General features: G+C 38.0%; 1 protein-coding gene across 3 annotated transcripts in view; it reads left to right on the plus strand.

The window, feature by feature from the left end:
* Positions 1-27,740, plus strand: part of LOC124715969 (protein germ cell-less) — a 111,248-nt gene that overhangs the window by 31,667 nt on the left and 51,841 nt on the right. For all 3 annotated transcript variants that reach the window (XM_047243135.1, XM_047243134.1, XM_047243136.1), the window contains exons 3-5: positions 10,361-10,457; positions 10,551-10,702; positions 13,957-14,087. In XM_047243135.1, coding sequence (XP_047099091.1) covers positions 10,361-10,457; positions 10,551-10,702; positions 13,957-14,087 — 380 coding nt within the window. The remainder of the gene's footprint in view (positions 1-10,360; positions 10,458-10,550; positions 10,703-13,956; positions 14,088-27,740) is intronic.

Genomic DNA, 27,740 nt, shown 5'->3' on the forward strand with positions numbered 1-27,740 from the left:
GTAACCTGACACTAGATATGTTTTAACTTTTAGCAAAGCCTCAAATGGAAGGTTTATCTCCTCCTGGGGTAGGCAACATAATGTGAAAGGGAGGGTATTTTTTGTTTTGTTTAAAGCAACTTTGTAGGAAGATAGGCCCATGTTTTCGTGTATTTTTGTGTCGTTCAAGGCCATAACGAATGCTAGGAGGCTGTCCCAATTATGATGGCTACTATTTATACTATTTACATAATGACTTGTCTTTTCTGTACTGTCTTGTTAACTGTTTCAGTTCTGTTGTTCACTTGTGGACGTAGTGCACTAATTCGTACCCTCTTTATGCGTAATTGTCAGAATAATTGCATCAATAACTTAGACAAAAAGTTAGTGGCTTGGTCAATTTTTGTAGTCTCTGGTGTGCTGAATTTTGACAACCATTGATTAACTATAGTGCATGCCACCATCTCTGCTGTTGATTTGGCCAGCAAATAGGAAACACCATGACAGATATTGGTATGAATGAGCACAAGATTGATGTAGTGAGATAAACTACCATAACACCCAAACCAGAAGGCATTTGATACTATTCCTCACAAGCAACTTCTAAGCAAATTGCATGTTTGTGGAATGCCATCTCAATTGGGCGATTGGATATGTGGTTTCTGGTCAGACAGGTCACAGTTTGAGGTAATTGATGGAAACTCATTGAGTAAAACAGAAGTGAAATCAGATGTCCCCCAAGGAAGTGTTACAGGCCCTCTGCTGTTTCTTATCTGCATAATGGTTTAGATGACAATTTGAGCAGCCCTCTTAGATTTTTTGCAGATGGTGTTGTTATTTATATCTTGTAAAGTCATGAGATGATCAAAACCAGTTGCAAAATGATTTAGACAAGATATCTATAGTGTGTGAAAAGTGGCAGTTGTGGCTCAAAATAATGAAAAGTGTGAAATTATCCATATGAATACTGAAAGGAATCTGCTAAATTTTGGTTACACAATAAATCACATAAATCTAGAAGCTATGAACTCAACTAAATACTCAGGGATTACAAGTACAAATAAATTAAATTGGAATGCTGACAAAGATAATGTTGTTGGGAAAGCAAACTAAAGACTTTGATTTATTTGCAGAACGCTTAGAAAATCCAACAGGTGTACTAAAGAGACTGTTTACACTACACTTGCCTGCCCTGTTCTTGAGTATTGCTGTGTGGTGTGGGATCCACATCAGAAAGGCTTGACAGAGGATATAGAAAAACTACAAAAAGGGGCAGCTCATTTTCTATTATCACAAAATGGGGAGAATGTGCCAGGGAAATGACATGCAAATTCGGGTGGCAATCATTAAAACAAAGGCATTTTTTGTTGTGGAAGAATCTTCTCATGAAATTTTAATCACCGGCTTTCTCGTCAGAGTGTGAAAATATGTTGTTGGTGCCCACCAACATAGGGAGAAATGATCATCATAAAAAAAGAGAAATCAGAGCTTGTGCAGAAAGATTTGAGTGTTAATTTTTTTCTGTGCACTGTTTGAGAGTGGAACACTAGAGAAATAACTTGAAGCTGATTAAATGAACTCTCACTGGGCACTTAACCGTGAATTGCAGAGTAATCATGTAGATGTAGATGTATAGTTTTCATGCACTAATAATGTGAGAAATGATCAGTTATAGTCAAGACATGCTGGTGTTTGTGCAAAGGGGCCGTAGACGTCCAGTCCCCGAGCTCTTTGAATGCAAGAAATGTAGTTCTTTATGTAACACTCTACATCTTGTTTCCTTTTTGACTACCAGAAATTTTCCACAATTCAGCACTCTGTGGGCTGTTTCCAATATGTCGTGCTAATGTGGAATGGTGAGCCTGCCTCAATACATCACTTTGCCAGCTTGCAGACATGACTGTGTTGACCTTAGTGAGTCTGCTTGTAAAGAACACTGTCACCAGAGCTGAATTGTGTTTGCCTCACAAACTGCTGTCAAGACTGGATCAGTGGCCTCCCTGTGCTACTCATCCAAATTTACTCCAACACATTCTATGACTCGTACTTTGCAACTCAGTCCATGTGCAATCCCTTGAGATTTTCCTGGTTGACGTACAACCTCAGTATCAAATTTGATCAGCCATAAAGCCCAGCGGGTCAAGCAGATATTTGAATCTCTTAGGCCCAAAAGCCATTTTAGCATTGGTGATCTGTTATGACCTTATACCACCACTCATCCAGATAAGTATATAAATAAGTGTTGGTAAAGATTAGCGTGATCATTTCTTTTCGGTAGTTTAATAGTTCTCTGCTATATTGTGCTTTATAGAAGTGTATATTATTAGGTATTCTTTGCAATCCATCTTTTGACTTGAAACAGAGCCTAGAGCATGGCTGCTTGAGTCATACAACAATATACACTGTTTTTGATAGTCAGGAAAAGCAAATTTTGGAATGCATCTTCTATAAAAATTAGCAACCCTGAGATGTAACTGTAACTTTTTTACTGTGCGTGGTGTCAGGAAATCCTTTGTGGCTTGTACCTGTCTTGTCTTAGTTTGTAAACTATCTTGCTCCTTAATATGGCCTAAAGAGTTGATGTCCCGTAATAGAAAGTGGCGCTTTTCTAAACTTCGGGTCAGTTGTTCCGCATAGAACAGTATATCACTTGTACCTTGATGTCTTTGGAGAAAACAGTGATATCGGCCAGGTAGACTATGCATTGGTTTGGTTTCAGCCCCCACAGCAGCCCATCTAACAAGTGTTGGAAAGCCACCAGTGCGTTTTTCAAACCATATGGCATTCGGCGATACTGCTGCTAACTAAATGGAACTGAAAGCACTGTTTGAGGTTGATCTTTTGGTGCTACTTCTAATAGTTCCCACTTCATAAATCAGTGGTGGTAAAATAACGGCAATGCCCCAGAGTGTCTAACGTCTCCGTAATGTTCAGCACGCCATATGCATCAGTTGTGTCTGCTAGTTCAAATACCTACAATCGTAGCAGAATAAGCCATCTTACCATCTGAAGTGACCAGGTATTGGTGCTTTCTTCACAATTCCATCCTGGAGCTCTTCCATCGTTTGTAGATGATGGGAAACTGATACTTCTTTTTACAGATGACTTGTTCTCTTGAGAAATGTGTGCTGCAGTAGGTGGCAATGATCCAGATGGATTAAATAATTCCATGTATTCCTCCAATAATCTCTCCCTGTCCAATTAATCATGTCCATATGGAAGCGACACCTTTCTCGTTAGTATGGTTAAATTGACAGGCTGTCCTGGAGTGTTGTGTATTATACACTGAAATCCCTGTTCAGTTCATCTTCCTCCAACATATTTCAGGTGAGACGGCTGATGATCTCTTCAGTGAAGATACACACAAGGCTCGAACTCTTACAAGGATCAGCGAAATATCATGAGTCACGAGGATAATGGGCAAGGGGCACTGAAGAGAAAGTATTAATCAGATCAGCTCCTATGCTCATCCATAACTGTCTTCCTGCACCTTTTGGTATTGTATCCCGTGAGTCAAATCTAAGAGACTGTATGCAGTTTAGTTGGCGTACCTGACGTATCAGGTGTTTCATGTGACAGTTCAGTTCTTTCAGCAGTAACATCCAGCTGCACTATGCACTGTTGGATATAGACTTTGGAATGTTGTTTAACTATGAAAACTAGCCAAAGAATGACACCTAGCTTATGCCTGTGCTAGGGAGAACTTACACACACACCTGGAAGTCTGTCCTCCCAACTCGGAAACCCATCAAGCCGAACCAGGTGAGTGAACACTTATTACCATCGACACCACTTTGTCTGCAGTGTAGTAGGTTCAGATTCATGGCACCAAATACAGTCTGGCTATCAATGGATAACTGTGATCCTGTATCCAACAACAAATGATACAGTCAGTTCTTTACATTGCCAGATAGACAAACATCTGATTTTGCACAGAGATGTCCTGTGGTCACACTTACTGGAAGTGCTGTGCGCTGGTCACACTGCCCTGTCCTTTTTAACAGAGGTGTGAGTGTGTTACCTTGATTCCATTTTCAAAGTGACTGTGGACATTTTTGAATGGATTGTCCCACCTGTTTGCACCTTTGACATTGTGGCTTCTACAAAACATCTGAATGCGGCCCAGAGAGCCACGTCTATAACATATGACCTCTGTATTAAAAAAACTACTCACTGCTCCCTCGACATAGATGCTCAGTTAATTTTAGAAAAAGTTGCTGCACCTGCTGCTGCTTTGTACAATGTTTTTGAAAGTTAGGTGCACAGTTTTCACAACATCTCTGACAGTAGATGGCATAGAAATGTATGAAGCACCTGTTGTTCTGCTTTCTGTAAAATAGCCTTATTGGTATGATCGTCATCTGTCGATTCATATGTTTTAATGTTGACTTTTTCTGATATAGTCTCCAAAGCTCTCTATCAATTCTCCTTGTTTTTGCACTGTACCATTAAATTCTTCACAATAATGAATGGAAATATTCTTTCTTCTGTGACACTCTTTGAACCCTTCCTGAAAGTTCGCAAAAGACTGAACATCCCTCAACTTCTCATTGGACATTACGTTTGTTCTAGTATCTCCTACAAATTTTAAATCAACCAAACTTAACCAACTACTCCTCCAATGCCCTCACCTCTTGGCTGTATATAAACTATCAAAAAATACAAAAACATCATCTCCAGACTTAACCAAAAATGGAGCTACCAACGAAGCAATATGTGCATCAAGAATTGCTGGAGACATGCTAGAAGTTGACCATTCCCTTCTTTCACCCTTTAAATGATCTTTTTCCTTAAGCAAAGTCTTAGTATTAGCTCAAACTTTAGGTACGTCAACAAGCAAATAATGAGTCACCTCTTGCACTGCTACTTTCTCACCAATAGACATTTTTGCTTACCGCTACTACCATTACAGTTGTACAACAAACCAAGACTGAAAAGGAATGAAAGGAAAGGAAAAAAAATACAACCTGACACGAGGAAAAAAAACCTGAGCCAGCACTTGTTGTTACCACTGCTGGCTGCATCCTCTTCGATTCTGTCCTCCGTTGGTCTATCATTACACCTTCCGACAGTGTTCTGACACAAAGTTAATGGGGTGTTGTTTTGGGAAGGTGTGGGCAAGCATTTCTCTGCTGGAGGTGTGGGTAAATAAGCTGCCAAACTGTTGTCAAAACTCTTTATTAATGGTCATACACGGTTGTAGATCAGTACATCTGCAATAGGCAGTCAGTAAATGGTGGGGAGTGACGAGCCAAGTGGTAGCCAGGGCTAAGCAGGTGAGCCTAATGGAACTACCAACATGATGGAACACAGAACTGCCAGCTGGAGAGCAGCAGTGACCAGTGGCCAGCACTGGGCTGTCCAGAATGCACAGTTCAGTCAGGATCATGGAGGCAACTGCAGCAGGTAGTGGCAGCCCTGGGCCCAGTCAGTCAGGTGGCGGTCACTGCGTCATGGCCTGAAGATGGCAAACATAGTTGTGTCATAATTATGGCAATGACTGGCATAGGCTGCACATTGTAGTAGGACCCAGATGTGTTGATGACAATGGGCTGGCTATAGGGTTTTAAATTCTGTAGCCCAGAGCTGTGTTTGCAGACATGACATGTTCCTGTCTCACCTGGAAACCGCTGAATTAGAGGACAATGGCCAAAACCCGGATGCTCTTAATGTGCCACTCAGTTAAACTGCTGAAGTTTGCTGAAGACTGTTTCACTTCCAGATCATTGGCGCACAGGTATGACAGTACGGAAGTTTCAGTGTCTGTTGAATTGCAGTATTGGCATGGCCGTTGTCCTTGGTGGACAGTCTGTGTCTGTGACCTGATTATGGTTCTGGGCTGCTTTCCACGCTGCTAGAGCTTTAGGCCACTACAGTAGTATCTTAGTATCTCGTCTCTGGAAAATATTATGTATAGAGTTTTCTCTAAACACAAAATCTCTCTTTGCAATTGCAACTTCGTCCTGATTTGAAACATATTATGTATATATTAAACTAAATGTCTGTGGTGATGTAAACTTTGTCTGACTCAGCTATGCAAAACAGCACTCTTGCTTTTTGCCCGAGTTTTAAAACCTTCTCAGGTTTTCGCTTCAGAGGAACTACATTGGAATACTTTAATGTAAAATGTTGATGTTTACCATTTTTCACTCTGTGATGTGTGGATGTGATTATCTGAGGAATTTGAAAGCATAAAATATTTGACAAAATTGTAAATTGTTTGTGTTTGATGAATTATTCCATGCTTTTGACTTTTAACAGACAGATTGCCTAGAATATTTCCTTTTCTATAACATCCCAACGTAAATATCAGTGCTTGCTAACAGAAATGAAAGTCGCTACATACTTAAATTTGTACGTTGAGCGCAAAAATCCACAATTTGAATGATAACTGCTTTAACATATGAAGCACATGTAATGTTGTCATAGACAGAGAGAAATTGATGCAAAGAGTAACTAATTGTCTTCATTGTAGTTTTTAAATTGTTATTTTTTAGGAAGAACATTATTATTTTATTATTGTTGTTATTATTAAGTAATATTAATCTGCGTGTATTGTTGTGGCAAAGGAACTTATGTGTCATTATGCCCTCTGCGTGTAATAAAAAAATTGGACTACAGTCAGCAAAACTTGGAGTGCCACTAATGTGTAGGTTCTGTCACCACATGGGCACATCAATCATGCACTGAACATGAGAGACAGCAATCACAATTGGAACAGTTATATTAAATCTAATAGCATTGATGGTCTGTTCCATCGGCTCTTGGTAGAATATTTTATACACTATAAATGAAACAAACAAAACACTTGTGTAATATTCTACAGTGTCATGAAGAGAAGTATCTTTGTACCAGACGATGGCGTAACAGCTGAAAACTGGTTCATGTAACATATAATAAATATTGTAAAATATTATGCCACTGTTGTGTTCATTTCATTCATAATTAAGTATAAAACATTATTAATAAAATTTATTTGTGTGCTTTGTAGTTAATTTCTAGTAACATCTGATTAACATTTTAGCTGTTGTTGCTCAGGTGGAAGTCTGGTGCAGTTATTTGTCTCACTACAAAGGCTCTTGTTATGTCAGTGACTTTTGTGTATACTTTCATAATTTTTAAATCAATTTTCCAGACAACATAACAAATTTCCAAAATTTGTTTGATTTTTATATGCACTCTTTCAGTTACCAAGGCTCATTGTGTGAGAGGATTCCTGGAACCTTGAACCCCCCTAAACATTTAAAGCATAGTCTTATGAAAATGAAGTTCATTCATTTTCTAGCATTTATATATTTATTTTTATTTATTTATTGTAATATGTATCCCGTAGATCGATTTTTGCATTGATATGGAACGAGTCAAAACATTTAAGTCATTATTACACTTGTTTCCATCAGGACAATAAACAAAGATAGTACACAAATTGAAAATAATAATAATAAAGTAACACAATCAGTAAGTTCTAATTACACTCACAAACAGAGGTTAAGATACAGTTTTCACATTTTATCTAAACAATTTTTTTACGGAGTAAATGTGAACAACTTGTTGACTTACAGATTACCAATTAATCTAATTAAAGCAACAAGATATATTGAATCAGGAATACACAATAATACATGATAAATAACCTTAGCTATCTCTGCTGTAGAATTTTTCTAGAGAATAGAAACTTTTTTCAAGCAAGAACTCCTGTCTCTTACTTTTAAATAGTACATTATTACCTCATAGACACTTAATATTATTTGAAAGTGCATTGAAGATTTTTGTACTTGTGTATATCACATTTCCTTCTTGTGTTCCAATGATGGTATTTTCATTCTTTCCATACTGAGAAGGATTGTGAAGCATGAATGCCATGATTGAAAAGTGAAATTGTGAAGTAGTGGCTAGTATTCTTATTTGCTTAAAAAGGTTGCGACATGAGGTTGATGGAGGCACTCCACACAAAACTTGGACAACGTTTTTCAGACTGGTAAAGACTTTTTTTGACAGTGGTGAATTGCCCCAGAAGATAATTCCACAACACGCAAGTGAATGGAAGTAACCAGAGTAAGCAGATTTTAAGACATTGATGTCTCCAATTTTGGCGATTGTTTGGATATCAAATGTTGCTGAACTAAGCCTTTGTAGGGTTTGGTGGATGTGTTCCCAGTTTAGCCTGTTATCTATATTTTAGTGTTGTTCATGCCTGAGGTACCAAATGTGTAACATAGCATGAATAGCCATTTTTGCTAACACTACCAGGTATGCTTTCCACTAAGTGTCACTACAAGTGACTTCATGTCTTCACTCTTCTTGTCACAAAATTCTGAGCAGCAGCACAACCATGAAAATAGAGTCCTTTCACTTCTTGATGAATTATACTGTCCTGACCAGGTTTCTGGTCCATGACAGAAGTAGTCTACAGAAGCTGACAAAAATGTGTGGTGCTTGTTTCAAATAGAGGGCTTTACTTTTCAGCAGTCCCTATCAGTTCATTTTTAGGGCATATTGAAACAGTGTTTGGTGTTTGTGCCATTTAACCTTTCAGTTTCACAGTAACATCACCGTAACGTAGTGGACTTGAGTATATGTAACTCGTAAGGTACTCAAACTTTTGGGCTGCTACAGTCATGCACTTTCTGATTATACTCGTGCCTGTAATGGCACAGGGTCCCTGCATTTGTGTATCCACAGGTACATGGTGTAGTATTGGCATGACATTACATACATTCAGTGGAGGGGAGACATTTGGTCCCATAGTGTTTGGCAGCACTATTAATTTGGTCATAATATGAAAAAGCAGCAATGTTACCTCCACATACACACATTGTAACATTTCAGTTCTGATTTTTCTGCATAAGCTTCTGTATAATATTCTTATCTTAAGAAACTGTGTATTAACTATAATCCAAACATTGGAATCAAATTCATACTGGGTGCAGCAGGCTTGCTTACAGTTATTATTTTGTTAATAGTTACTCATTGATGAAAACTTGTGTGAGATTGTACATATCTAGTAAAAGAAAAATGTGGGATACGGGTGCAGCAAAATAAGCACTCTCACATAATGCTGGAATAGTAATCCATGTTGGATAATTATGAGATGTTTTGCTAATGAAGTACCTCAGACAGTGCCCCCATGTAATTCACTAAATTATATTTTTTGCAGTAACTGTTATTACAGTGTTGTGAAATAGTTATTGGGAGCACAGTAGGTAGAATCCTCACTTGTGCTGCCATTTTCTCCATGTACTTCTGTAAAATTTTGACATGCTAAGTGAATTACCTACATTACGCATGATCAGATAATCCAAACACCATTTTGAGGATAGACTTCAAGCTGATGTGATATAAGCTCACCAAACAAAGTATTAGTCACCCCATTAAAAGGGTAGTTTAGGGACCTAACAATTTTATGGTCATGAAAATAAAAGAAATTTATATTACCCTTTTTCTGTGTTTTCATGATGAGTACGCTGTGGTTATTCCCATTTTCCAAAATGACAACATCCACATTCATAGGGCTGCACACACATTGTCCTGGTTTGAAGAACACTTGGGCACCCTGTCACAACTCGACTATCCCTCCAGATAATCCAATCTTAACCCCATAGGAAATGTCAGAGACCATTTGGGACAGCAGGTAAAACATAGCAGTCAAGATTCCCTCAGTTTGGTATCTCTATGCAGTGTAATCATCAATGAGTGGCTTCAGGTGGATACGACACAGCTGAAGGAACTTGTGGACTCTTACTTGCTGAACAGATTCCATTATAAAGATCAGAGGCCGTGTTACACAGTATTAATTGATGTCCTCTGGGGGTCGCTAATTTTTTATCTAGTGTGTGTATATTGTCTGCTGCTAAAGAAAAGTAGAAAATAGCTATTTCTTTCAAGAAGCCTCAAATTTCTCATTTGTCTTTGGGGTTTTTCTATTTATTGTTGAAGGGTGAGTGCCAATTTGTCTCAAAATATACTCCAATTTTCAGTGACATTTATAGTGTTACTGCCTCAGCACATATTTAACCTGATAGGCAACAGTGTTTGTTACTGGTTCACTATATTTCCTTAATAGACATAATAGTGGTATTGTTACTCAGTATTACTGTAGACTTTTGTTTCATAGTAATTTTCATGTCAACAAGTGGTCTCATAGCTGCTGCTGCATATATACAGCAGAAAGTATGTGGAGAATTTTTTTTACACATCTATATATACTCCAATATTTGCAAATTTTGTATGAAATTTTGCCTCATCCATTTGTCACTATTAATGTTACCATTCTCAAAGCTGAGCTTATCTTCACCGTAGACTTCAAAATCACCATCATTTAAATTGGTCACAAATTTTTTTTTATGTAGTTTCTGATTAAAAATATATTTTTTTTTTTCAGAGTCCATACTTTGCAAGTATGTTTTCGGGGGCATGGAGAGAAGCTGATGAAGATACTGTGAACATAAAAATTGTTGATCCAAAAATAACAGTCAGTGGTTTGTATTATCTCCTTTTTCCATGAAAAATGATATCTTCTAACCTTATGTGTCATCCAAATAGAACACAGTTCTACTACTCTTGATCTTCAGCTTTACAGACGGTATTTGGATCTTTGTATATGGATGAAACTACTTTGGAGCCTTCTGACATTGTTTCCGTAGTAGCGGCAGCAACACTTTTCCAGTTAGAGGGCATTATTGAGAAGTGTGGTGAAGTTATGCTGGAAACCATGTGTGCTCAGGTAAGACAATGAGGTTTTTTCTTAATTCATTTGTTTCACATGACAAAGTACATTATGTTGCAGTATTATTTGTAGAGAAATTTAATTTAAATGTGATATAACTAGTTCTCTGATTTTTATACAGTTTTGTTTAATGGCACACTATGTTTTGATTGTAATTATAAAACCTTTTCATCTCTGTCTATACTAAAGCTGGCATTGAAATAGTTTATTAAAGGAGGAATCATACTTTTTATTCACTTCTTATTTAACGTATATGCTCTGTATGTATCTTTCCTTCTTGGAAATTATGTCAACAACAGTCAATTTTTGACAGAATAATTTAATTGGATAGATAAAAAAGTCTACTTATCAAGCAGCAGCAGAACACATACATAAAAGTAGGTTGTAATTAGGCAAGCTTTCCAAGTCATTGGCTCCTCCTTCAGGCAGAAGGGTTGAAGGGGAAGGAAGAGGGATGAAGGAAAAGGACTGGAGAGATATAGGAATAGGTGTACATTTTGGGAAAGTCGTGCAGAACCATGGGTCAGAGGAGACTTACGACATGGGGTGAGAAGGAAACACTGATTGTTGGGGACTACATCAGACAAGATTTGAAAACCTGAGCACATAAAGGTGGAAGACAGTATAATATGTGGGACAGAGATTACTGATTAAACATCATGCATGAGTTAGTAGGACTCAAAAGCTATGTGCATTGTACATAACAGAGGTGGGAGGGGGCGGTGAAAGCAACAAGATATACGTGTTGTCAGTATACAGCTGCCTATGCCCATTCACCCTAATTGATAATTTGGTGGCAGTCATACCAATGTAAAAGGCTGAACAGTGTGTAACAAACATCCGGTACATGACATGGGTCATTTCAGAGTTGTTGCTTTGATAGTATATGTTTTGCCAGTTACGGGGTTGGTATAGTTGGTAGTAGGAGGGCAAGTCTTACAGTGGGGCTGGTGATAGGGGTAGAAGCCATAGGGTAGAGAAATGGGTGCAGAAGGAGTATAGGATCTCACAAGGATGTTGCAGAGATTGGGAGGGCAATAAAAAACTATTCTAGATGTGCTGGGCAAAATGTCAGACAGAATAGGCCTGAAAGGGTATGATTTTAGGAGGTCATAGTCTTGTCAGAGTAGCTGATTAATACATTCAAGACCAGAATAATATCGAGTGACAAGAGTTGAACACCTAAGTTGTTTTTTGGAGGGATCAGCAGTACATTGATTGGATAGGATGTGTTGGGAAATCTGTTTTTGAACTAGACTGGTGGAGTAATTACATCCAGTGAAGGCTGGGGCGAGAATGATGGAGTATTGCTGTAAAGAATGCACATCTGAACAAATACCTTTGTGTTGAATGTATGGGAGGGAACATCTGAATGGAAAGGATAGCATCTGTTGAATGTAGGTACTGTTGTTTGTTAGTAGGTATAAAGTGAATGGAAGTATATAGCTGACCCATGGTGAGGATGAGGTCAACAGCAAGGAAAGTGGTATGGGTTTCAGAATAGGACCATGTGAAATTTAATTGGGAGAATGTATTTAGAGAATCTAAAAACTGCCATTACGACATGTCTTTAGATTTCACCATCACCTGGCCTTAATTTACATTAACTTCTTCAGACTCAGTATTTCTTCTCAGTAACTACTCTTTCCTTCACCTTGTTTAAATTTTCTACAGTATTCATTTTCTGACCTGTCTATTTTTCACCCCCCCCCCCCCCTCCCACCTGTATTACATACTATGCATTTAGCTTTTAACTTTTAGTAACACATGCTAGCTGTTTCAGCAGTAATCTCTGTCTTGTATATTACCCTGGCCCCCAACTTTTAGCTCTGAAATTTTCAAATCTCGTCTGGTGCAGACCCCAACAATAAGTCTTTCCTTCTCGTCCTGTCCGGTAAGTCTCCCCTGGCCTGGGGTTCTGGGCATCTTTTCCAAACTCTTCCCATTTCTTAAACCTTATCAGTTCTTTTCCTTCACTCCTCTTCTTTCCCCTTCAATGCTTCTGACAAAGGAGGGGCCAGTGGCTCCTAAAGCTTGCAAGTTTACATATCTTTTATGTGTGTTGTTCTCTCACCACTTTCTGTCCAATTACATTATATGTAAATGTTCTGGATGAAGTCACAATTTATGATTCTTTCATACAACATTTCTTCCTTATTGGATAAGCTTTTTGGTATCGCTGAACAATCATATCAAACAATCTGCTTCTTATAGATTCAGTACCTGAATCAGTGAAGACTATTTGACTTAGTAGTAATTAAATCAGTGTTATTTTCAGAGCTTCCTCTTTTGGTCAACTATTGAACAGAACACACAAGAAGAATATAGTAGAAAATCATGTTTATAGAATTGAAATTATATTTGCTTTTGATAATTTTGAGAATGAAGATCTTTGATACCTTAAGTTACACTTACACTCCTTCCCACTGCTCATTTGTATTAAATGTCTATTCAGTTTGCAAAGTTATGTTTGTATAGCTGAAAGGGCTAATTCATTTCTCATCACATAGGTGACTCTCTCAAAAATATGGTATAAGATGTTTTGCTTCTTTTTATTTAGCAGTCATCTATAGAGTTTTAAAGCCATATGAAGCTCAGCATTGTGTATTTACTCAATAAACTCTCTTTCAGGTGTCTTTTCTCCTCCCTCTCCTTTCTGCCTATTCCTTTTATCATTTATTTCCCCACACCCATGGTCTTTCACCATTTTCTCCATCTCTCCCAGTTCAGTTCTCCTTCCCGAACTATCTTCGTACAGTATCTCTCTCACTGTTACAGATGACTTCTTCTGTAGCATCTTTCCACTCTGTTTTGACTTCCTTGCTTGTCATCCATGGCCCCCTCCCTTTTTCCCCTCTCCTCTCCTGTCCTTTCTTCTCCTCTCTGTCATTAATCTCCTCCATCACCTATATCTCTCCCGTTACTTTCTCTGCCTCTCCTTGATCACTCTATTCTCCCTGCCACTTAAGAAAATGAGCTTACAAGGTAAGGGTAAAATGTTCTGATTGACTTGTATAGCAGAGAGAAATGATGAAAGAGGGAGGAAATGGTGTTAAGAGACAGAGAAAATGAATTTGATAGACCCTAGATAAAGTAGAAAAACAGGCAATAAGGTATAAATAATAGTTAATTTGACTTTGTATTAGCAGTTTTTAAATTTGGAATTTCATTTATGTGTGCTCAATATTTTAGCAGTTAATGTGTTCATTTATCTTGTATATTGTCAGACTTATAGTTTTGTTATCTTTTAGACGGCTGTTGTTTACTATGAGGCTGCTTGTGAGTATGGCCTCAATGTAGTGAAGGAGAATGCATTTAAATTCATCCTAATTAGCCTCCTGTCACGTCTCAATGAGTTCCCTGATCAGATAAAGGCAATCAGGTAATACTCTCTTCATCAAACATTTTGTTATTCCTTAGTTTAGGATGCTATGTAAATGAAAGTGCTATGTGACACTCATTATCCAGCTGTTACCTGCAACTGATGCAGAAACACTTTATTTCGTCTTACTCAAAAGCCTTGAAAATTATTAAGTGTTGAGTCAAACCAAACATAACTAATATCTTTAAAGTTCAATGCTGCATGCCATATATGCTATATTATTTTGACACATTCTAGCTCACACACTCTCATGCAAAACGCCTCAAAAGAATTTTTTAAATATTATTTTAAGATGGACTGTTTCTGTAACTCTTTGAATGTCCAGTGTAAATCAAAACAAAAACAAAATAACTTTCTTTGCTTAAAAAAAAAAATATTATTTTGATCTATGCCAGATGTTCTTCGAAACTAATTGTTCTACAATCATAAACTTGGAAGATGTTTATTTTGTGAAATCATGTATATTGCTGATGTTAATTTTGTCCAGTGTTCTTTTTGGTATATTATCAGTTCATTGCCTGTTTTTGGCACAATAGTTAGTGTAAACGATCATCAAGAGGTACTTTCTGACATACTGACTCTCCCAAGGAACTGCTCCTCACTTTATAAGTGATAATTACTTTCTCTTCATCATTCTTTGATACTGGCACCATTCTTCCATTCTTAAATGCTGTTAGTCCATCTAAGGTGTCGCGCAGTTAATCCTCTGCCATGGATGGTACCTGGTGTCCAGGTGGACTGTCAGAATTTGGTACTTCTACTTAGGGGCTTACGTGAGGTTGCTGCTACCTTTTCATTGTTTTTAAGTCGGAGTATTTTCCTTGCTATGCTTCTAGTGTGTGTTCGTGTGTGTGTGTGTGTGTGTGTGTGTGTGTGTGTGTGTCTGTGTTTTCATGAAGTTCAGAACACTTCAGTTAAACCAGAAGTACTTCGAAATAAACAATGTTACGACGTCATTACCAGAATGAAGGGTTACAAATAAAGAGAGAAGCAGCTCTCTGGATGATTCATTATGCTGAGGAGCAGGTGATGGAGATGCTGAGTTTTGTTATCGAGATTTTTTTTTCGTAAGAAAACTAGATAAACCATCAGCATCCTTAAGAAGAAATCATGTAAATGTATATTTTTGTTAACGTATCTGTGGTGTTTTACTTGGGAATCACTTGAAATCAGTTTTATTAATTGTGACACATCCAGCAGTCATAGGGTATATCACAAAACAAAGTAAATATTTTATAAATTTTCACTATGCAGCAGAGCATATAATGTTGTTGCAGTTCTTTAAGACTGTTTGCCATACTGTCTTGAATTGTGTCCCTTGCCTTTGAAAAACTCTGCATTTGAGTGCCAATATATCACACAGTTTTAATATATCAGGGACTTTGAAGGGAAATATTCTAATTCAGTGCTAAAAAATAGAGTTTGAGCAGAAAGAAAGAATGAAAAGAACACCCTAACACTCACTTTAGAATCTGTTGATATAATGAATGGCAGTATGGAAAGTATATCAGGAACTTGAAGGGGGGGGGGGAAGTGGGGGGGGGGGGGGGGCAGGTGAATGCAAACGAAGCTCAAGTTATAGGATTCTAATGATTTCTTCTAGATGTGTCAGAAGGTTAAGAAAAAAGATAAGCAAAAGGAAAGCAGGGGGAGGAGGGATGGGCAAAAATACAGGGTTTAATGTCCTGTTGATGATGAAGTTGGTAGAGATGAAGCATATGCATAAGTAGGTCAAAGATGACGAAGGAAAGTGACCAGTTGCTTTACAGAGGCATCATCTTGGCATTCACCATAATCATTGTGGGGAAACCATGCAAAATCTAAATCATGCTGCTTAGAGGGATGCGAACCACTCCTGAATATCAATCTCCTGCATTAAACACTGTGACACAGCACTTGGTTGGACCAAAGAAAGGTAATGTGAAAGATATGGATGAAATAGTATTTAGTTTGGAAAAAAGGAGGAAATCATCAAGAGATGATGGGTAAACTGGCAGTTACAAGAAGAAAGAGGTTATGATGGAAGATGGAATAATTTGTACAGGTTTGATATGGTCAGGAACAGTATTTACTAGAGAACGAGTACTCATGTACAGCTGATGGAACACTCACCTTGGAAGATGGAATTCAAATAACTTGAAAACATGAGACATACTTTTATTTGGCTCACATGTTGCAGGTTATCTTAAATAATTGACATTGTGCTGTGTGTTACAGGTAATATTTCTCTCTCTTTTGTCACTAATGTTTGCTGAAAATTTTATGGTGACAGTTCCAGTGCAAAGTGTTTGCAAATGAGCAAGTAATGTATGATTTCGGTATCAGTTCTCTATAACATAACACTGAGTAACTCTTATTATATGGGTTGATGTATCATTAAAAAAACACACAAATTTTCCAGACATTCCAGATGGAGCCACGATTGTGTGTGTCTATAGAGATGGTATTCTTTGGACTTATGTATGCCTATATACCAATGCAACAAGTGATTGACTATTATACAAGGTGACAATGCTTAACAGCACCAAGTCTCCCTCATGGATGAATATTTCGGCAGGAAACAATTTGGTGCATGGAGTAACCTACTCAAATATCCTGATGTGAATCCTATGTAGAGTATATAATATCTGGGGTCTCTCAGCTGTGCTGCTACATGCAATCCTTTTCTGCAGATCCTTACCTCAGATAGAATGACTTAATTAAGAATGGTATTAATCTCCTACAGGACATCATTAATGGCATCATATGTCACTATTTGTGTCTTATTGCTTTTCTGGATAGTTATACTTTATATTGGCATCACTTTTGTCATTGTCAAATTGACGCTTCAGATTTGTACATTTCTAATGTGTTCTAAGGCCAAACATAATCTCTAGTTCTGTAATTAATTTCTGATGGTAATCTGTGTCATATCTAGTCTCAGCTTATTACAAAAATCTGTAACCAAATACTAAAGTGCCGCTCTGTTTGGCAAGAATATACAGGGTGTCCCAAAATAATGTATACACTCTTTGAAACTGAACATCTCTTTAGTGAATGGGGTTATAAATACAATTTTAGTGGTGTTGGGTGCCTCATGATCTGAATTTAGGTGGTTATTGTTCCAACTGGTGTCTGTCCATCGCAATACACAATTGTCATGACTTATGACTGAGTGACATGACAACTTTATTGTTTCCAACAGAACAGCATCACCGGCTTGCTTAATTTGCTTTCTTAGATCATCCAGTGTGTGTGGTCTCGCAGCATAAACTGTGTTCTTGAGAGTACCCCACAGAAAGAAGTCTAGAAGAGTTAAATCTGGAGATTGCGTGGGATACTCAACACTCCCTCTTCATCCTAGCCATCTTGCAGGGAATGTACAATTGAGAAATGCACTCACATCCAGGTGAAAGTGAGGTGGTGTCCCATCCTGTTGAAAGTAATAATCTCCATTTCTAAACACAACACCAAGACCAGGAGTTATTTCCAACATTTCGAAGTACGAGTCTCCTTTAATTAAAGAGAAATTCTGTTTCAAAGAGTGTATACATTATTTTGGGACAGCCTGTGTATGACTTAGTTTTGGTTGTCCAGCTGGAAAAATAAATAAATAAATAAATAAACTTAAAACTGACCAAGACCAGCGATCTTGAAAATATCATTTACTGCCTGTGACTGAATGAATACCCTTTCAGTGGCCGGTGTCTTACCAGGCTGTCCAATAGATACAGGATTACGGACGTAAAATTATAATGTATATGATATCAAAATTCTCAGCCACACATTGATCTCACAATTTAATTTCAATAAATTATAGTATTTGGGCAATGTTGAGAGAAGAAGGAAATAGAAGTTTTGTTCAGAATTAGGAAGAAGGCTTCTCTGTGGTTTACCGTGTACAAGTATGAAATGCGGATTTCAGACACCAGATGTCCCACCAATGCAGTTTGTGCTCTAAAGATTTGATGCTGTGCCATTTTGTTGTGTCATCAACAAGTGACAGATGTGCACGAGTGATAAATAAGTGTAATAAATAAGAATGATAAATAAATGTATGCTTAGTGTTGTGTTGTTGTTGTTGTTGTTGTTGTTGAGCATGTCAAAATTTATACCAAACAAAGACCGTTTAAGGACAGCATTAATTTTTTGTTTTCATTTGACGAAAACTTGTGTGATTGTACATATCTAGTAAAAGAAAAATGTGGGATATGGGTGCAGCAAAATAAGCACTCTCACATAATGCTGGAATAGTAATCCATGTGGAATTGGAAGCACCGTTGAATGAAGATGATTTGAAAACATAAAAACAACTCACCGAGCAATTGGGCGTTAATCAACAAGCTCTTTTGCAATCAGCTATGAGAGATGGGAAAGATCCAGAAGACTGGTAGCTGGTTATCATACGAGTTGAATGACAGGCAAATGGAAAAGCACATAAGAGATTTTGCTCTCTCAGTACAAAAGGAAGTCATTTTTGCATCATATAGTTACAGGGGGGTGAAAAGTGGATTTATTTTGGGAATCCCAAGTGCAAAAACTCATGGATAGACCCAGGTACACCATCCAATCGACCGCAAGACCAAATCGCTTTGGCAGAAAGATGATGTTTCTTTATTCGGTGGGACCAGAGGGGTGTGGTCTATTATGACCTGCTAATACCTAGGGAAATGGTTAATACTAAAGGTTACCAACAACAATTGACCGACTTAAACCATTCACTGCTTGGAAAAAGGCCACAATACTGAAAGAGGCAACACAAAGTTATTTTTCTTCATGACAGTGCTCCTTCACGTACGGCAAGACCAGTGTGCGACACATTGGAAGCACTCGGTTGGGAACTTCTACCCCATGTGGCTTACTCACCAGATTTGGAACCTTCTGATTACCAAGTGTTTGCATCGATGGGTCAAGCACTTGCTGACCAGCACTTTGGTTCGTACGGAGATGTGAAAAAATGGTCCAATGAATGGTTCGCAGCAAAAGAGGAAAATTTTTACTGCCATGGTATTCACAAATTGCCTGAAATATGGGAAAAATGTATAACAAATGCTGGAGCACTCTGTGAATGAAGCAGTATTTATCATTCTTCTGAATTTAACATGGAGGTTTTTTTTTTTTTTTTTTTTTTTTAAAGACAAAAAAAATCCCCAGTTTATATTTGTACACCTGGTAGTGACACAAGAGTGCAAGAACTATGTGCTTTGTCATAATTGCTTTCAACAGAATCCCACCACTGCCCCTATTCCCTCCCTGTACAGCTGTTTGTTCAGGTAATGGCCAAGTTACATTGTGTGCATTCTGCAACATGTACCTCGGTATTCCATGTTTAGAGCAACCAACAGCATTGTTCCTGCTAGCTATGTATTTCTCTGCCAACTGAAACATGTGTCACTAGAATCATAGTTGTAACCATCTAACAATAATAGCTATGTAGGATAAGATAGATTACTATTTACTATAAGGAAGGTACATCAAGTTGCAGACAGGCGCAGTTAAGAGACACTTACATAAAGCTTTCAGCCACAGCCTTCATCAGTAAAAGAGAAACACACACAAGTAAAAGGGAAACACATACCATTCATACACACAAGCAAGCACAACTCGTGCACACATGACCGCCAACTCCGGCAGCTCAGGTCGGAATGTCCAAGTTGCCGGAGCTGGTGGTCATGCTTACTTGTGTGTATGAATGGCGTGTGTTTCTCTTTTGCTGATGAAGACTGTGGCTGAAAGCTTTGTGTAAGTGTCTTTTAATTGTGACTGTCTGCAACTTAACGCGTCTTCTTTATGGTAAGTAGCAACCTATCTTTTCCTACATTGTTGATATTCCTACCTGGAGTTTCCATTGTTTAACAGTAACAACTTGCAGATAAAAACTATGTAGTGGACCAGGACTTGAGCCTGAAACTTTTTTCCATTCATGGGCAAGTGCTATACTGATTGAGCTATTCAAGCATGACTCTCAACCCATCCAGAAAGCTTTCGTTTCACTATTACTTCTCTTCTGCATTTCAAACTTTACAGTTCTCTCGCATGCATTCCTGGACTAGTACTCCTGGAAGGAATGATATTGTGGATGGTGTGTAACTGCAACACTGAGGATAAAGGAATGTTGTCCCAAAATCAAAATAAACAGAAGATTAATTGTCTATTGGTAGCATTAGTGGTAGCTGTAAATAAAGTTCTTGTAATTTGGTGGGTATAACTCAGCATCTTTAGAATAATGATTAATGTCATCAACTTACCTTGCACTTGAGGCTTTGCTGCAGATAATGTTTCCTGGAAATTTCTTAAGTGAAAATGTGCCGGAGAAGTGCGTGGTTCTCAATAATCATGTAAAGACATTTGTTTCAGCTGTACTACTTATTATGTCACAAAGTAGTCATCAGAATCTTACCTCATACTGCTCACCTCTACTCCTCCTCTTACACTCTTTGTATACCTTTTACAACAATCAATGCGTCGTTACATACAGCAAACTCGCCAATAACAAGTACAAAAGTTATCAGCGGTTACAAAAAGTAACATCATTCAATAATTACAAACAAAATGCATAGACTGTGATACAAAGTCAACCACACTTCTCCTGTTTTTGAGGAAATATTGTGGAAATGCTTTAAATAAGCAATGCTGACTAGATTTTTGTTAATTACATAGAAGCTTCTCCATCTCAAATCTTCCTAACATGTCTCTGGTTTCTTATACAGTACATTACTTTTTGATGTGAATAGAATTTCAATACATATTACAGTAATCCAAGTGGTCACTTTGTTTACATGGTCAGTAAAATTTTGTTTTATGAGTTTCAGTAATAACTTAGTGATTAAGTGTTGTTATGATTACCAACTGCATAACAAGCTGATGGTATGTTAATCAGAGCTGTTACAGGTTTCAGACATTGTAAAAACAGTATTTTTGGTGTCTTTCATTATTCGATTGTTCGTAACTGAATGTTTCTAATTGTAACAAAACAAATTGTTACACATTTTCCTAACTGTGAATGGATGTAATATTGACGAATACCTTGACACGACTGTATTCAAAATTACATTTCAGTGTTCAGAAGGTAAAATTACCTACATGGATCCTACCTAATGATAGAGGGTGGGGCAAATAATAGTGGCCCAGACAACAGAATTCCTTGGTACGAAGAAACACAGCAGAGGAAAGGGAATACAGTACTAACCTTACTATAGCAGCTGTTGAAAGTGACCTCCATTCATCTTCTGACACTTTTGGGCCCTGGTCAGCAAGTTGCTGAAGGGGGATTGGAGCTGGACTGTTGGATCTGATGCAATCTCATCCGAAATGTTCTGCTGCAGTTCTTGGGGACTATGAGGACTGTTGTGATACATTTTAGATTTGAGGGTTCCCCACATGAAATAACTGCATACTGACTGACGTGGGTAGTCAGCTAGGGTTGTCACCAGACTGACCTCTGCACTTCTCCTCTCACACTGACACAGCCCTCGCTACACTCAGTACTGGTGTGGATCACGTGGCAGGTGTACACATGGTGTGCAAGTCATGGGGCATGGTTATAAGCATACATTCACATCAAATCATATCCACTCATCTGGGCCACTTTCATTTGACCCACCCTGTATAACAGATAATTAAGCAACCTGAATTGGCTTTAGTGTCAGGTGAAAGATAAGCTAAAGTAATTCTTGTAAATGGATATATATATCTATATGTTACAGTCAAAACCTGTTTTTAGTTAGAACACGTACTTACTAGTTAAAACTAGTTTTTACTGAGCCACTTCATCAAAACGCATTTTGCCCAGTTAAAACTAGTTTTAACCGACTTTCGCTTTTGACCAGCAGTAAATTGTAGTTGTAACTAAGGCTATCAGTATCAACTAGTTTCAGCTAGTAGGAACATGTTCTAACTAAACTAGACAGAACTAGTTTTCACTAAATTTATTTAGGGGCAAATATTAAAATTAAGAGTATCACTACATCTAAGTCATTAATATTAACTACAGCAATACAAAAATAACTATACACTGAAAAAACATTTTAAGGAACATTACAGAGTCATATTAACAGTATTAGTTATGAAAGCAGAAACAAAATAATCATACAGTAAAAAGTATATTAATTACTCATACATATGATAAAAGTTGCTACAGTCTTAATAAAAGAGAATGTACCAAAAAAATTTATCAATTAAATTTTGATTATTTGTTATTGCAAGGCAAACTGTCATGACATTTTGAGTTACAAAGGTTTCCTTTTTTCCTACAAAAGCACCTTTTTGAAGTACATGCCTTCTTACACACACAGCAAACAAATCCTTATCCTGATCCTAAGGCTGCCATCTTGGCAGCAGTTCTTAATGATACCTTTGTCTGTGACACGTCGTCCAGCGACATGAAGTTCTCTTTGGACACACCGAATTCGGATCTGGATGAGAACTTTTAATTAGCTTGTTTGAAAGGTGATTAGGTACTTAATACATATTCTAAAATATATTATAGTGTAAGTATTAAGACTTAAAATATTAATTAATTACTTGAATAGTTAGCAACATTTTCAGAGCATTAAATCAATGAAGTAATGAATATGTCTGAAATTTGCCCTTAATTATTGAAATCAATTCAGAAACACATAGCTGCAATACAATTTGTCAAGTATCCCAATAATATTGGGGAGATCTGCTTTTGCTCTGTCAATAACAGGAGTCCGTATAATTAAATTGTCACTGATTTCTACAGTGGCTTGTATTGAATCTGAAGCCATCTTCATTCTTTTGGCCTGTTTCGTCAGGTTTTCATGAGCGTTTTCTTTAGCTGTTCGTATTTGAGATTGTCGTTTCGTAATAGCTTCAGCTTCTGAATCCTCGTGACAAGCTGGAGTTTGAGGCTCTACACTCTTACTAGCTACAGCTTCTGGATCCTCTTGTTTGCCTGTTGCTGCTGTTGTTGGAAACTGTATACTTGTACTGGGCAAAGCTTCTGCATCTTCTTGTCTGGCTGCAGCTGTAATCTGTTCATTGCTGCTAGTCTTAACCGCTATCTCCTCTGAGCCGTGTGATAGTTCCAGTTCTCATTTACTGTGTCTACCACATTAATTTTATTTAAAGCCTCTTTAAGATCATTGTCATCTTGTATCTCCTTAATAACATCTAGAGGCAAACTCGAAGTCACAAGCCCTACTCATGGTTCTGTGCCAAACATAGCTTTGTAAGGTGTTTGCTTGATACCAGAATTATATGCCCAATTTTTCATAAACTGTACAAAGCGAAGACCGTTTGACCAGTTGGTGGTAATGTTGTCTTGCATCCATGAAGCCAGTATTTTTTCAGCGTCTTGGTTGGCGCATTCAACAGAACCTTGGCTTTGGCTGTGCCTCGGTTTTCCGTGAACCAGTTTACACTCAGGCCAAAAAACAGCCAGCTCATTTATGACAGAATTAACAAATTCTCTGTCATTGTCAGAGTGTAAAATACAAGGAGCACCAAATGTCAAAAATATATCTGCTAAATGATGTGCCAATTGCTCTGCCCTCTTGCTTTGCAGTTCACGTAACAAAACAAATTTTGTCAAGTGGTCCTGATACACCATTATATACTTAAATCCACGATCTTCTTGAGTTTGCATGTCGATCAGATCAACTTGGCAATGACTGTTCATTTCTGAATGAAGTATAGGTTTCGAAACATGCTCCCTTTTCTTAATGCTCCTTTTGCCCTGACAAGTTTCACATATAGACAGATAAATGTTTATTGTCTCACTGTTATGTTTGCATATTTTCTTGAAGTTTCAACCTTTAATCTGCCTCGACCTCCTTGACCGATGGCCTGATGAGCTGCTTCAATAATGTCGAAAATTTCTTTGACACAGAAGTAGTACTTCACAGGCTCTTTTCTTGTCACTAACTTTCTGGTCCCACAAATATTAATAACCTTGAATCTATTTAACCTTTTGTACTGCTTCTGTATCTTTTTCTCAGCTGATTGTGCTTCTTCAATTTTGTCCACTAATTTATCATAAGATTATTTTGTCATAACATTGTAGTGGTTTTCTCGTTTGTCGTGCTCTTCAATCTGTAACATCCTTCTCACAAATTCTTCCTTCCATCGCCTTCCTTGATTTAGACCTGCCATAATAAATACGTACAAGCTGATCTGCACATGCTTAATGCCTCTACCATGTTGTTTGTTGTGGCGAAAAGTGCCCAGTGGCGGGCTATTGTCAACCGCTGCAGCGCTGCTCAGGCGGGGGATTTTGGCGCCTAGAACTCTTCCCGCGTGTGTACGAGGGGCGTTTGAAAAGCCCATGTGAAGTTTGAGAGATGGCACCATCGGTGCTTATCGAGGTCATGTTTAGTTAGTAGCATCTTTGGAAAGATCTCACACCAAGTTTCAGCTGTATTGGTCTATTTCTGTGTGTTTGGAATTCGTGAGAATCAAAGAAGTCAAGTGATTGTCAAAAAAAGGACGAAAAAGAGATTTGAGTGGTGATTAAACATTATGAAAGGCAAAATGCCTCAGGAGACTAAAGAGAAGCTTTAAAAACATTACGGTGACTCTGCGGAACAGTTTATAAGTGGTTTCAAAATTTTCGGAGAGGCCATATGGATAAAAGTGATGCTGAACGTTCTGGACGCCCTGTGGAGGTTAACACTCCAGAAATTATTGATGAAATCCGTGGTATGGTGATGGATGACAGAAGATTTAAGGTGCGTGAGATTGCTAGTGCTGTGGGCATCTTGAATGAATGGGTACATAATATTTTGCATAAACATTTGTACGTGAGAAAGCTATCTGCAAGATTGGTTCTGCGATTGCTCATGCTTGACCAAAAATGGAATCGTGTGAAGTGTTGCAAGAATGGTTTGCAGCTGTTCAGGAAGAATCCGCAGGACTTTAAGCGTTGTTCTGTCACTGTGGATGGAACATGGATACACTACTATACTCTTGAGACCAAACAATATTCTAAACAATGGGTTACCAAGGGAGAATCTGCACCAAAAAAGGCGAAGACCATTCCTACTGCTGGAAAGGTTATGGCGACTGTCTTTTGGGATGCACAAGGGATAATCCTCATCAGCTATCTGGAAAAGGGTAAAACTATTACAGGTGCATATTATTCATCATTATTGAACTGTTTGTAAACTGAGCTGCAAGAAAAACACTGGCGATAGGACCGCAAAAAAGTCCTTTTCCATCATGACAATGCACCATCACACACCTCAGCAGTTGGGGTCACAAAATTAATGGAAATAGGATTCCAACTCATTTCACATCCCCCCCCCCCCCCCCCCCCCCTCTGCCCCTATTCTCCAGACTTGGCTCAGTCTGACTACTATTTGTTGCCCAATTTGAAGAAGTGGCTGCCGGGACAAAGATTTTATTCAAATGAGTAAGTGATTGCAGCAACTAATAGCTATTTTGCAGATTTGGACAATTCCTATTATTCAGAAGGGATCAACAAATTAGAACAGTGTTGGACAAAGTGTATAAGTCTAAGAGGAGATTACGTTGAAAAATAAAAAAGGTTTACCCCACACACGTAAGTATTTTTTATTTTTGCACGAACTCTTCCAATGCCCCTCGTAATTCTTTCCGCGCCTCTAGCACTTATTGGTAGCGGCACGTATTTGACACGCGTATGTGTGATTGTTGTGGGGTCAAGTGATTATCTAACAACTGAATACCTAACATTTCAAAGGTTTTCACAGTAGTAAAACTGTTGCAGAATTAAAAATTAATTATTATTAATGTTTATATAATGAGGAACACAGTTTCTTGAAGAATATTTATTAGAAATGACTCTTTGTATGGTATAGCTCAAAGCACGGTATTGCATACAATTCAACATCCCACTCTTTACAATACATACGCATTTCTCTTCTTACGTTTTTCCCATTGTAATCCAGTTTGCAGCACTCGTCATTTTCGCGTCGGCGCCTTCTTATTTTCACTATCTGGAATGTGTTTGGATGTATGATCAGTATTCCAATAAATATTGAATTACACAATACAAAAATGCTATTTTTTATTTCAATCAACACGTAGTTGCTCTTAATTTTAATATTTGCCCCTAAATAAATTTAGTGAAAACTAGTTCTGTCTAGTTTAGTTAGAATGTGTTCTTACTAGTTGATATTGATAGCCTTAGTTACAACTAGAATTTACTGCTGGTCAAAAGCGAAAGTCAGTTAAAACTAGTTTTAACTAGGCAAAACGCGTTTTGACCAAGTGTCTCAGTAAAAACTTGTTTTAACTAGCAAGAACATGTTCTAACTAAAAATGGGTTTTGACTGTAACATATACATTTACATTATATTATCAGTATTTGATTATTTTCGTTGTTAAAGTAATTCTTAGAATCATATGAAGAATAAGCTGTTACGTTTCATGGAAAAATGCTCCAGGCTTATCGACAGCCTGGTACATTGTTCCCAGAATGCATTTTTACTCTGCAATGTAGTGTGAACCAGTTTGAAACTCCCTGGCAGATTAAAACTGTTTACCGGACCAGGACCCAAACCTGGGAAGTTTGCTGCAAGGATCTGTCACCAATCATGTTAGGATAGCTCAGTTGGTAGTGCACTAGCTTTTGAAAGGCAGAGGCTCCAGGTTTGAATATGGGTGCAGCACACAGTTTTAATCTTTTTAGGAAGAAAAAATTGTGATTTCTCAACTGGTCACCTCCTGCACCAGACTTCAGCCCCATTGAAAAAATTCGGGCAAAGAAGAAATGTACCATATGAGAAAACTGGCCTGTCCCCTGTGCCAAGAAGCTATAATGACCTTTGTAATGTGGTTCTTGCTGCCTGGGAGGAGGTGGCAAAAAATGAAATATTTATTTTTCACCTCGTAGAATGGTTCCCTTGGAGAGTGCAGAAAGTCAGTGAAGTGGAGGGAGGGCCTTCGATGTGGGCATTAAGTAGTGAAGAAACTATATGCTGCGCCCTTTTGAGGGTCAAAAAATTGTTAGTAGTAGTAGTGGTCTTCAGCCCTGAGACTGGTTTGATGCAGCTCTCCATGCTACTCTATCCTGTGCAAGCTTCTTCATCTCCCAGTACCTACTGCAACCTACATCCTTCTGAATCTGCTTAGTGTATTCATCTCTTGGTCTCCCCCTATGATTTTTACCCTCCACGCTGCCCTCCAATACTAAATTGGTGATCCCTTGATGCCTCAGAACATGTCCTACCAACCGATCCCTTCTTCTGGTCAAGCTGTGCCACAAACTTCTCTTCTCCCCAATCCTATTCAATACTTCCTCATTAGTTATGTGATCTACCCGTCTAATCTTCAGCATTCTTCTGTAGCACCACATTTCAAAAGCTTCTATTCTCTTCTTGTCCAAACTATTTACCGTCCATGTTTCACATCCATACATGGCTACACTCCATACAAATACTTTCAGAAATAACTTCCTAACACTTAAATCTATACTCGATGTTAACAAGTTTCGCTTCTTCAGAAACGCTTTCCTTGCCATTGCCAGTCTACATTTTATATCCTCTCTACTTCGTCCATCATCAGTTATTTTGCTCCCCAAATAGCAAAACTCCTTTACTGCTTTAAGTGTCTCATTTCCTAATCTAATACCCTCAGCATCACCCGATTTAACTCAACTACATTCCATTATACTCGGTTTGCTTTTGTTGATGTTCACCTTATATCCTCCCTTCAAGACACCATCCATTC

This window comes from Schistocerca piceifrons, chromosome 1 (genome assembly GCF_021461385.2).
Source record: "Schistocerca piceifrons isolate TAMUIC-IGC-003096 chromosome 1, iqSchPice1.1, whole genome shotgun sequence".
In the NCBI taxonomy this organism is placed as follows: Eukaryota; Metazoa; Arthropoda; class Insecta; order Orthoptera; family Acrididae; genus Schistocerca; species Schistocerca piceifrons.